The sequence below is a fragment of the Neophocaena asiaeorientalis genome, unplaced genomic scaffold (assembly GCF_003031525.2).
Source record: "Neophocaena asiaeorientalis asiaeorientalis breed wild unplaced genomic scaffold, Neophocaena_asiaeorientalis_V1.1 scaffold589, whole genome shotgun sequence".
Classification (NCBI taxonomy): Eukaryota; Metazoa; Chordata; class Mammalia; order Artiodactyla; family Phocoenidae; genus Neophocaena; species Neophocaena asiaeorientalis.
Window position 1 is genome coordinate 156195 of NW_020172683.1, and position 11486 is coordinate 167680.

General features: G+C 50.3%; 2 protein-coding genes across 2 annotated transcripts in view; one reads left to right on the forward strand and one right to left on the reverse strand.

Moving 5' to 3' along the window:
- The window catches only part of CUNH1orf105 (chromosome unknown C1orf105 homolog), a 22160-nt gene that overhangs the window by 10328 nt on the left and 346 nt on the right, over positions 1 to 11486 (reverse strand). Inside the window, 4 exon segments of the mRNA XM_024739841.1 lie at positions 7056 to 7148; positions 10219 to 10302; positions 10989 to 11055; positions 11145 to 11378. Of these exon segments, the coding sequence (XP_024595609.1) occupies positions 7056 to 7148; positions 10219 to 10302; positions 10989 to 11055; positions 11145 to 11378 (478 nt within the window).
- PIGC (phosphatidylinositol glycan anchor biosynthesis class C) overlaps positions 11189 to 11486 on the forward strand; it is a 2819-nt gene continuing 2521 nt past the window's right edge. The window contains exon 1 of the mRNA XM_024739849.1: positions 11189 to 11396. The gene's annotated coding sequence lies outside the window, so the exon portion shown is untranslated. The remainder of the gene's footprint in view (positions 11397 to 11486) is intronic.

The following is an 11486-nucleotide window of genomic DNA, read 5'->3' on the forward strand; positions in this document are numbered from 1 at the left end:
CCATCAAGCCCACCCAGCCCCCCTTCCCACCCCCCAGGGATGACTCCTTTACTCTTCTGGGCCGATTCAACCTCCTACCTTATCTTCCCTGTACCCTGGGGGTGGGATCTCCTGGGGCCCAGGCTTTTCCCACTGTCCCTCACATCTTCCAGTTCTGAGACTAAGACACTGGTCTGAAATTGCGATTCAAGGCTGGATGTGCCAGGTATCACTGAAGAAGCAAGGATGCTTCTGGGCCTTCAGCAAAGAGAGCGACTGCATCTCACGTGAGGAATCAGGAAGGGCTTCTGGAATTGGCATCTTTGCTTGGTCTGAAAGGATGAGGAAGGCCTGGATGCTGGAGGTGGGGTGGGAAGGTTCTCAGGCAGGTTTGGTTTTAGTCGAGTTAGAAGCGGATGCTTGTCTTTCTTGCAGTTGGTTCTGCCACCTTTTCCGGACTTCTGGTTTCTGCATAAGAATACACCAGACCCGACAGGGATTGGAATCACGGAGTTCATGGCAAACCAAGCAACAGACACGCATGGAGCACGGCAGGAGCTTGCTAGGTGAATGACAGCTGAAACTGTGACTCCAGAGTCCCCCACCACGGGCTTCCCTGGTGGTGCAGTGGTTGAGAGTCCGCCTGCCGATGCAGGGGATGCGGGTTCATGCCCCGGTCTGGGAAGATCCCACATGCTGCAGAGCGGCTGGGCCCGTGAGCCATGGCCGCTGAGCCTGCGCGTCCAGAGCCTGTGCTCCGCAACGGAAGAGGCCACAACAGTGAGAGGCCCGCGTACTGCAAAAAAAAAACCACAAAAAACAGAGTCCCCCACCACGATGACTGTCATCCTTTGGAATCTGAGGGGAAAAATGCCATATATATTGCCCTGTCTGGCCTTGTTAACTCCTTACCCTTTATGATATAGCTTAGATGTTTCTTTCTCAGAAAATCTTTCTCCTGACCCCCTTACCTGGGTGCCTGCCTCTCGGGTTCCATCACAGATTTGGTATAACTCTTGTTGCAATTTGTACTGTTATTCTTTTTTTTTTTTTTAATGTGTTTGTTTCCTCCGCCAGGCTTAGAGTTCTTTAAGAGCAAGAACGTATCTCACACATCTTTGGATGTATAAGAGGCTGACTTCCAATTTTCTCACCACCGAGAACTCTTTTCATTATTTCTTTCTGCTTGGCTCAAGTTTTGAAAGCTTGTGATCACCACAGGAACTACCCTGCGTACTCCTAAGTCCTTCTCCTGTTTATGTTGATCAAACATGTATAACGACAAGTACAAGTTTCCAAGGGAAGTACTGATGAACACCCCTGACCCGAAATAGGACAGGAATCTAGAACCCATCTCGGAATCGGCACACAGTAGGCATTCAACACATGTTGGCTGAACGAATGAGTCAGTGTAAGCGTTTTAAGCTATCAGGTATAAACAGAGACATGACCAGCATACATGTATGTCCATAAATCCCTACAAGACACACATGTGTGAAGATCACTATTATAACAGCACTGTGCTCAGGGAAACATTACAGGACATTTGTGTGCAACAAATTCATCTGTACCAAATTCTTAGGAAACGCAGAGGCTGGAAGCAAATTGCTCGGCTCCAGACCTGGTGCTGAGTGACTTGGCCGTGGTCAGTCATAGAAACGCCCTGGGCCTCCCATCCCCCCGGTGCTGCTGGTTTCTGCAGCCAATAGGCCAGAGGCCAACTCTAATCCTGCCCACGCTGTCTATGTAGAGAAGAAAAAGTCTTTGATGTGTGGCTTCAGTCACCTCTGCCAGGAAAGTGGCAGTGACTCCACCGGAGACTCGCTGTCAGCCAAAGCCTCATCCCTGAGAAGAGCCACCGCATCCCTCCTCACTTGGAGAGGCGGGCGAGGCCCTGGGGCTGTCTGTGCAATGTGTTTGTTAGGCAGCCGTGATGGGCAATCCTGCCTGGCAGGTCTACAAAGCAGCCGACGCAGACAGTTTGGGATTCTGTGTCCTCCCTGGGCCTCAGCTTCCTTCCTCAGCCCTGAAACCAAGGCCTTTTCCTTCCGCAGCACGTCCTTCTCACTCCCGGTTTCCCTCGGGCCCGCTCAGCACACTAGCAGGAATGGAGAGTGAACTGGCCGGTGGTTCTGAGCACAGGCCCCCCAGCTGTATCATCTGTACACTCAGAGCCACCAAGAAAGGAGGCTCGGAAATGTTCATGGGGTTCTCCTTTCCCGAGCAGCTGTCCCCAGGAGAGCAGATGGCAGTGTGACAGGACAGCCAGGCCAAGGCATGACGCAGAGCTCAGCTGGGCCCCAGAAGCCAAAGCCTGCTCTTCACACTTCACACCTGGAAACACCTTCGTATCTGAGCTCAGTGTCTGCTCAGGTGCCTAAGCTCCGGCTCGTGGCCCAAGGCCTTGGCCTCCTTGAATCTTTGGGAAAGAAACAGAATTGTTTCTCCCTCTCCCTCCCTCTTCCTCTCCTCTGTTTCTCTCTCTCTCTCTCACACACACACACCTGTCCACATAACAAAAACTGAAAAATGGAAGCACCAGATGGCAACTTTAAAAATAGCCACCACAAGCATGAGTCGAGGGGCACCAACAAATGTGCCTCTGATCTCACCCAAGGCCTCTGCTCCTTTCCTCCTTCCCTCTCCTGCCTTAACTGGGAGGCACCTCATCAGTCACCTACTTCAACTCTTTCATTGAACACAGTGAGGAAACTGGCCCAGAAAGGTCCAGTAGCACATACACTTAGTTTCCATCAGCCAGAAAGTTCTTTGGATAAAGGGTCAAAGAAAGAGTACCTTTTCGCAGGAAGAGAGTGGACTCTTAGGGTCCATATCAGGACATAATGATTCCTGTATCCCTTAGGATCCAAAAAGTAGTGGTCAGAGAAATATTTTCAATATTCAAACAAAGAAAACCCTATCATAATTACACATTTTCCTGCTCTCTGACAATACCAAGCATCTCAATTAAAGAACAAAGCTGAACACAGTTTTAAAAATACTCTTACTGGGCTTCCCTGGTGGCGCAGTGGTTGAGAGTCCGCCTGCAGATGCTAGGGGACGCGGGTTCGTGCCCCTGTCCGGGAGGATCCCACATGCCGTGGAGCAGCGGGGCCCGTGAGTCATGGCCGCTGAGCCTGCGCGTCCGGAGCCTGTGCTCCGCAACGGGAGAGGCCGCAACAGTGAGAGGCCTGCGTACCGCAAAAAAAAAAAAAAAACTCTTACTGTTCACTAGGAAAAATTTCAAACATACACGAAATGGTCGACAGCCATGTACTTCCCATCCAGACATGTTAAACTTGGTTTTTATTTCATTATTTATATCATTATTTACACTTAGATCATTATTTCAGATCAGTGGTATTCATCAGTACTTCCCTTTAAACGTTGTACTTGTATGTGTTTCATCAACAGGAGAAGGGATGGGGAGTATATGAGGATGTTTCCCTGGTGGTCATGAATTTTCAAAAACTGAGAGTCAATGAGAGAAAAATAATAGAGTTCTCAGTGGTGAGAAAACCAGAAGTCGCCTCCTATATGTGTTCCCAGCCACATCTCCACTGCAGTGTTGTCACCCAGGGCTTTTTGTCACAGGTCTGCCCAAAGCAACATAAACAATGCTCTCCTCTTTCCCCTGACTCATTAAGACTGAAACAACATAGCCAGTCAAGGAGAGTAGCCGGGGCTGGGGGCAGGAATGGAGGGAGTGAGGGGCACTTTATTCTCCTCAAAGAATTGGTCACAGCCAACCCTGCAAGCAGGCAAAGGGGCTCCAGGGGCTCCCGCTGCAGTTCCCCGATCAGCCCCACGTCGGCTCTGCCTGTCCGTGAGCTCTAAGTCACCTCCTGACCTCAAGTATCCAATTATCATGGCTCGCTTTCTTCTTTCACGGCATCCGGAGGAGTCCTTTGTCAAGGCCTGGAAAACACAGGTGAAAGCCCTGCCTAGTAAAGAAGCTGCTCCACAGGTGTTTAAATGGGGAAGTGTTTAGGCCTCATTTCTCTGTCTGTATTTTCTGTTTTTCTTCTTTGGTAGCTCCGACTCTCCTCTTCTGTTTCCTTTTTGGTGTCTGTTGTCCCCTGACCTCTCTATGTGTCTCTGGCTTCTGCTGTCTTGATGTTTGTCTCCCTCTCCCTGTCTTTCTGTCTCTGAGCCTCTGTTTCTTCTCTGTCTCTCTGGCTGTTCACTAAGGCATCGTGCTCCAGTCACACAGAGACTCGCCCCTGCCCTGGGAGGGCTCCTGGGCAGGACAGAAAGGCCATTTGGAATGTGGATGTTCGAAGTTCTGCCTTTTGACCTGTGATGGTGAGGAGGTCAGGCGCCAGGTGGCAGGACCTTTGCACCTGTGCCCTGGGGCCTGGACCTCTAGTTGGCTGCGGGGCTACCACAGCTTCCTAACAGGTCCCTGATTTGGAGGAGTAGAAAGAGATAAGAGATAGTGCATTCCACTCCCACAAGGTACAGCACAGTTTCTCTCTAGAAAGGAGCAGCGTACACATGCAGGCATCAAGCTCGCAGCTGACTCTGGGGGCTGGATTCAGATCTGAGGAGGTCTGTGTGGCAGGCAAGGATCTGACGTGAGGTAGCTGCCAGGTGCCCCAACGGAACAGGGATCCCAGGTCCCTATGAAGGGTGGCAGAATATGCCTCCCCCAAATCTGCCACTTTGGCCTCAGCATCATTTTGAGCTAAGACACTTGGAAGAAACAGCAGGTGCAAGAAGGGTGCTCTGACCCTCCTCCTTTCCTTCTGAAAATCAGGAGAAAAAACCCCAAATGGGAGATGTCCTAATACCAGGAGGAAAGTATCATTCTTATCTTCAAGGACAAGAAGTTGAAGCCAAGAGAATTCTGTACAAACAGACCTTTTCAAAATAATTCTTATCCTCCTTTAGCCTCCCCACAGTTTAGTTACTTTTCCACACTTGCCCCTCTTTTTTTAACCTACTATAAAAACATTCAGGTTTTGCCACTTTGGGTCTTCATTTCCTTATAAAGGGTCCTGTGTCACATAAAACTTCTAGTAAATAAATTTACATGCTTTTCTCCTGTTACTCTGTCAATTTAATTCTCAGGCCCAGCCCTAAACCCTAAGACAGCAAAGGTACAGTAAACTTTTGTCTCCCCTACGCCTGTTAGCCCTTCCAATCAGCAAGAGCGACTCTCTCTCTCTCTCCTTCTCTGGTGGAGGGTCAGCCCCCGACAGGGTGATGGTGAGGGTTAGGGGTTCATGAGGTACCTGGGTCTCCTGCCCCAGCAGGAGCGACGGACTTGCGACCTCCTGGGTCCGCCTAGAGACCATTCCCCGCGGGCCCAGCCTATTGGCCAGGCCGCGGAAGCTGTTGCTCTTGGCTTCCATCTAGTGGCCGCATGTGAGTATTGCAGCCATGAAATTCTAAGCTCTGCTGAAGTGGGTGCCTCTCGCTCGACCCGCTCATTAGAGACGCTTTCCTCCCCGGCCTCAGAACCTCACTGCCCAGGATTGCACGGTGTACTGAGACCCAGAACAGACCCGGACGAGGAGGCGCTCGGTAGCAGGGGAGAGCCTGTCTCAGTAAGAAGTTCGGAGACGAGTGACTAGTAGGCTTCTTGCTGGCTCTGCAGCAACAGAGGGGTCAGCCCTGTCTCCGCCCAGGCCCCTCCGTGCATTTCTTACCTACTTGCCCGTCCAGTCTAGGGTGTTAGGGGGATTCGTGCTTGACTCTCAAGCACAGCCCTGACCCACTTCTGTGCTTGTGAACCGGGAACGTTCGCACGTCCCCTCTGTGCCCGGGCGGGGTCCACCCCTCTCCTTAGGTCCCTCCCACTTCAGCCAGTGCTCCTGCCGGCCTGATTCCTTGATGTTCTGCCCGCCCGCTGTCTCCCTGTCTCTGCTCCCCCGGCTGTTCCTCCGCTTGTGGAAAGAATATCTTCCAGATCCAGCGCAGATGCCGCTTCCTCTTGAATCATTCCCTCGCCCCATCTCCGCTCGCCCCGCCCCCGGCCCGCAGGTGACCTTTCCTCCCACCTCCTCTCGCCAGTACTTTGCCCCTCTCTCTCTTATTCCGCGGTTGCGTACCTGGCCGTCCGCGCACTCATTTGTGTGGGTGGCATCTGCCTTATTCTGTGTCTGCGTTCAGCCAAGCGACACGAAGACTCTGTAAGCGTTTATCCCCTGACACGGGGGCTCGTCCCCACCGCGGCTCACCCTTGGCTCTGGCTGCGAGTGGGCAATGCGCCGGCTGCTCTCGGAACGCCGCTTCGCGTGCTGCCTTCAGTGGCCCTGGCTGTGTGACTTGTGATCTTTCGGGTGGAGAAACTGCTCTCATCCCCGAGAGTCCTCTGTCTGCCTCCACCTGGGGCAGATGCTCGCTGCACAAACACCCCTGATGTGGGTATCCCCCCCCGGCCCCCTGGAGCGCAGCGTCCCGGAGTGTCACTCGGCAGCCAGTCGTGGCAGGTTTCCGTGAGGTGAAGGGGAGATCACGAGCTCTTAACGCGAAATTCCATGGGTTTAGGGGGTTGTAGGTGGGAGACAGAGGGGTTCATGGTGGGTGGGGTAGGGGGTTAGAGACTGCAGAAAAGGGTTCGTTCTGGACACAGGCTAGAAGCAGTCTCTGAAGGTCTCAGGGAAGATCCCTCAATATGAATTTTTGGGGGTTCCCTTTTTGATGATTCTAACCTGATTCTTAGTTCTAGTGGACGGAGCCCTAAGACACTCAAGACAGGGTGCAGGAGAGGGGTTCATTCACGTCTTTCAACAAATCTCTGTTAAACACCGACGATGATCCAGACTCAGGGCTGTGTTAAGGAGATAGGAAATGGCTCTGTATCCAAATTTTCTGTCATTCTAGAACTATTCCTTTTTTTTAATTTTTATTTTGGCTGCACTGGGTCTTCGTCGTGCTGTGTGGGCTCCAGAGTGCGAGCTCAGTAGTTGCATCGCACGGGCTTAGTTGCCTGCAGCGGCATGTGGGATCTTAGCTCCCCGACCAGGGCTCGAACCCACGTCCCCTGCATTGGAAGGCGGATTCCCAACCACTGGACCACCAGGAAAGTCCCAGGTTTCTTTTCAATTAAAAAAAAAAAAATTGAGTACCTTAGATAAGACATCTGGAACTTGGAACAAAATTGGCAAATTCATAGCCTTCTTGGATGAAACCAGAAAAGTGGCAGAGGAATGAGGATATCTGAGGAATCAAAACAAGAGCAAGTTAGAACCGTAGTCGCTGGTTTGAAGAACCAGGCTCTTGGCTGTTTCAGAGAGGACCCTAGGGACACCCAAGGAGTTGCTCCCCACTCTGATCCTGGAGGGCCCAGGTCATTTTGGAGCTGCCACAAGATTTTCCCTCTTTTTAGTCACTCTGGCTTCTCTGTCCCTTTGGTTTTGAACTAACCAATGCCAGTTCTAGATTGTCAGAGAGTGTGCAAACAAGGCAAGAAAATAATTGTTCAGAAAAGCAGATGGATATTTAATTGATATTTAACAAAAGCAGTCCTCTCCTGCCTGCCCTGCTTTCTCAGTTTCTGTCCCTGCAACCTGAAACAATCCATTTCCTCCCATGAAACATCTCCTTCCAACTACACTTTTCCCCTGGAACATTCCTTCTTTCCAGGCAGAAGGTGAGGCAGAGATGCTGCAGAGATAACATCAGTTCTCTTCCCAGGGTGACCCGCCCTGCTGGCTGCTGTGGTGCATTTTATTACAGCGTAAGGAGCCAGGGTGTGCAGGGGGCCTGAGCATTGTAAACAGCCTGTGTGTACAGCCCTGTGCCTGGCCCGGCCTCCCTAGAAAATGGAAACTCACTCGGAACGCTGGTAGTTCTGCCAACAACACCTCTCCTCTCTTATGAGGAAAGATTTCACTGTCCCTTGTTCATTTATAACAAAGGCATGCGCAGGGAGTTTGGTGTCCATGAGGCATTTATTGTTTTATTTCTCCCACTATTTTCCTGGGCCCTGGGAGAGTGGGGAGGCAGGTCTGACCCAGGTCTGATTTCACTGCCTTTGTCTTTGATATGTGAACAGTTGGCCTTGGACTTCACACCCAAATGCTGACCAGGAGAGACCAGAGGCCACTTTGGAACTGCTTCAGCACACAATAATCTCAAACAAACAGGACCCGGTGTGACCTGAGGGCTTTTGAGGCTGATGATGGGTGTGGCTCAGCACAGTCAGGCCAACCTGAGAGAGACCTCCTGGAAGGAAGTGGTCTGTAGGCAGTGATCTTCAGACCCAGGTCTCACCTCCTCCAAGCCTGTAGGTGTGTTTCCAGAGCTCACAATTAGGGGTGCTCTGAGCACATTTCGCTAAATGTTCCTTTCTCTTTTTCAGACTGTTCTGTGTTGAAATTGCCTGTCCAAAGCTAGGTAATACTTAAAGCACATTCAGAACTTTCTAACCAAGTTCTCAAAAAAAGGTTTTGCCAAAAATAAACAGCTTGGAACTCAGAGCTTTGGCCACATGAAGAGTTTCCAATCCTTAGGAACTGTTGATACTTAAAGCATCCTTCCAAAAGACTTTCCATTTCTATCTTGTCCTTCTGAAAGCTCAGGGCACCTCACAGGTGCTGTCCAGTCGTCTTAGAATTCTTGCGAGGTAGATAAGCGCCATGTCTCTTAACAAGAGTTGAGATTGCTGCCCAAATCCTCCCAGTACAGACATGAGTAGAGCTTCAGCAGACCATGTGAGGTAATTTCTCCTTGCAACTAGCTCAAGCATGTCTGGCTGCAGGAAAAACTACTCTTTCCCTTCTCAGCTGGCCGTCCCCTCTGACACTCGGGGGTCCGGCTGTGAAAGCGAGCAAGTTCTGAGGGTGATCAGTTGTGCTCTGGGCCTGCCTTTTTCAAGCCCCCCACCCTAAGTCCCCTCCTCACCCCCTACCAGAGGTTTGTACAATCAAGGAAAAAGGGAGCTGGGGGTGAGAGAGCCATGCATAGGGGTGCTTTGCTCCTGGCTGCAGGGGCAAGTCTAAGGGGCTGGGGTGGGATGGGATAGTGGAGTGTTACCCTATTTCGATGTCAGACACGAGCCATTTCACATGAAAATCCAGATTTCTGCTATTGTTGGAAAACCCAGCAGATCTGGCCACTGGGGTCACATACCTGCAGGCAGTCCCAATCCTGAAGGGAGGTGATCTCCCCTTCACTACAGTTCCCTTTGGCCAGCTCTATTCATTTATGCCGACCATCTGACTACCGTTGTTAGGTGAGTTTGTACCCTGCCTCCAATTAAAAGGTGCTAAATTGTCATTACTCATGGTGATCCCTGAACTGCTAACAACTCTTAATAAGAACTATGTTACCTGTGTTTTTATTTAGTAAATAAGCCTTTGGGTTTATTCAATCTCTGATTGCCTGCTTTATACTAAGACATTAGCTAGAGTTTAGATATATTCAAAGTTATGGAAAAAAAGAAAAACCCAGAATCGAACAACAAACATTTCAAAGGTGCTCTGAAAATACACAAAATTGTTTAGCTGCTTACTGAGAACGTGGTGTTTTAAACTGCAGCAGGCAAAGCAAAGGTACATGTTATTGAAGTGGGGATGTGGAGGGGATATCCCTCATGGAGAGTCATTTATCCATGGGCAGGAGGGTACGTGACAGTTACCAACAGGAGGAAAGACTGTTTTCAGAGAGCATAATCTTTCTAGCTTTCACACTCACCCTTCCTTTCATCCCCCCTTGGGGTATATCACTACACCTGGGGATCAAAAACGGGGGAGGAATGAGGAAACCCACTTATTTCAAGTGGCAGCTCCCTACCCATGAATTTCCCCAATTTTGAAAAATAGAAACGTGTTCCATAGCAGTTAGTTTGAAAGGGCAGGACTGGTGAGATTGGAGGAGATTGTCTCAAAGTTTAAATATAGGAAGTTGCTACCCTGTAAAGACAGGAATTTATGGTTCTAGACTTTTGATGGTTAAAATTTTAAAACTTCAAGCTAAAGCAGGGAGAAAAGATGATGAAGAGGACAGAAGTCTTTTGAAAGGCAGTGTCCATGGGCAAAATTCTCTTGCATTGTTAAGTGGTGGTGGTACAGAGGGAGGTTAATTGAGGTCTTACTCCTCCAGCCAGGCCAATTCTCAGGGCTCACTTTTGTCTTAGAAACCCTGGCCCTTTCTGGGTTTTGAGCACCTGACTAATGTCTCTCAACTGATCAGCTGTGCCCCTCAGATGATTGCCCTTAACCCTTAAGAAATCATCTTCCATGAGACCTTGCTTGAAACCTTTGCCCTCAGCGGCTGAGCTATTACCTTTTCGGGGGGGCTGAGCGCTAATGGCTTGTTTATGAGGCTGGCCTCAGTAAACCACGGAATCTTGTCAAATCTTGGAACAGAAACCTGGAAGGAAATGGAAAGAGATCATTTTGCAGGGTTTATTGCACTTGGCTATTTCCATCATTAGGATGATCAAAGTAAGCTAATAGCAGCTACACAGCAGTCAACACTTTACAAAGCATTTTTATGTTTCATATTTGACCCTGTTGACTCTCCCATTAAGTAGCCAAGAGGAAATAGTGTTATCTCCATTTTACAGATGAAGAAATCAAAGCTTAGACAGTGTGATTTGCTGAGTCACACAGCTAGTGAGTGGATTTAGGTTTTCTGACTTTTGTGTCCACTACATCTTGTATTCTACTATATCCCTTTGCTTCTTCATTACTCCCATCTGTTCATGCATCTGCTTGTATTTCCATGACCTCAGCTGAACATTAGTACCTATTCAAAGGGTCTGGCTGTTTTCAGTCATGGGGCCCTCCACCCTCATCCCTTCTAGGAGGCAGAGGAAAGAACTGCACTTTGAAGCTCTAGACAATTGGATATTAATCTTGGTTAATCCACTTCCCAACTGTATGGCCTTGGAAAAATCACCACCTCTCTGAGCTTCAGTTTTGTCTTCCATGAGAGGAGGACGATATCATCACTTTACAGGTCAATGCACAAGACAGAAACCTTCATGAGGGGAGGGATTCTTGTCTGTTCTGTTCACTGCTGTTACCACTAGTACCTAAAACAGTGCTTGATACCTGTAGATATTTAGTGAATATGTGTCCAGTGGATGCACGGATGCATGGGAAGTCGCCAGCTGAGGGCCTGAGTTCATAATAGGAGCTCCATCAAAGTAGCCGTTATAATCTCTCTTCTCTCAGCCCAGCTTCTCTCCCTTGCCCTTCGGACGCTACGTCCCAGTCTCCCCGTTGAGCATCCGCTTTCCTGGCTCAGAGAGTTCTTTCCGGGATAGGAGCCGGAAGTTCCTCTGAGCGGCCAGGAGGGAGCAGCAGCGGCCGCGAAGGCCGAGGAAGGGCGCTCTAACCGCGGAGGTTGTGGCAGTCCCGGAAGTGCTCGGCCGCCGACACGACCCCGGCGCCCCGGATGGGGAAGGAGGCGGGCGGCCGCTCTCCCGCTGCCGCGCACCCCTACGAACTCGCGGGCAGGTGGGTTCCGAGTGGGAGTCAGTGTGTCCGGGCCTCCTCCGCCATCCCCCGCAGGCCCGAGGCCGGGTGAGGGGCGGCGGCGGGCGGGGG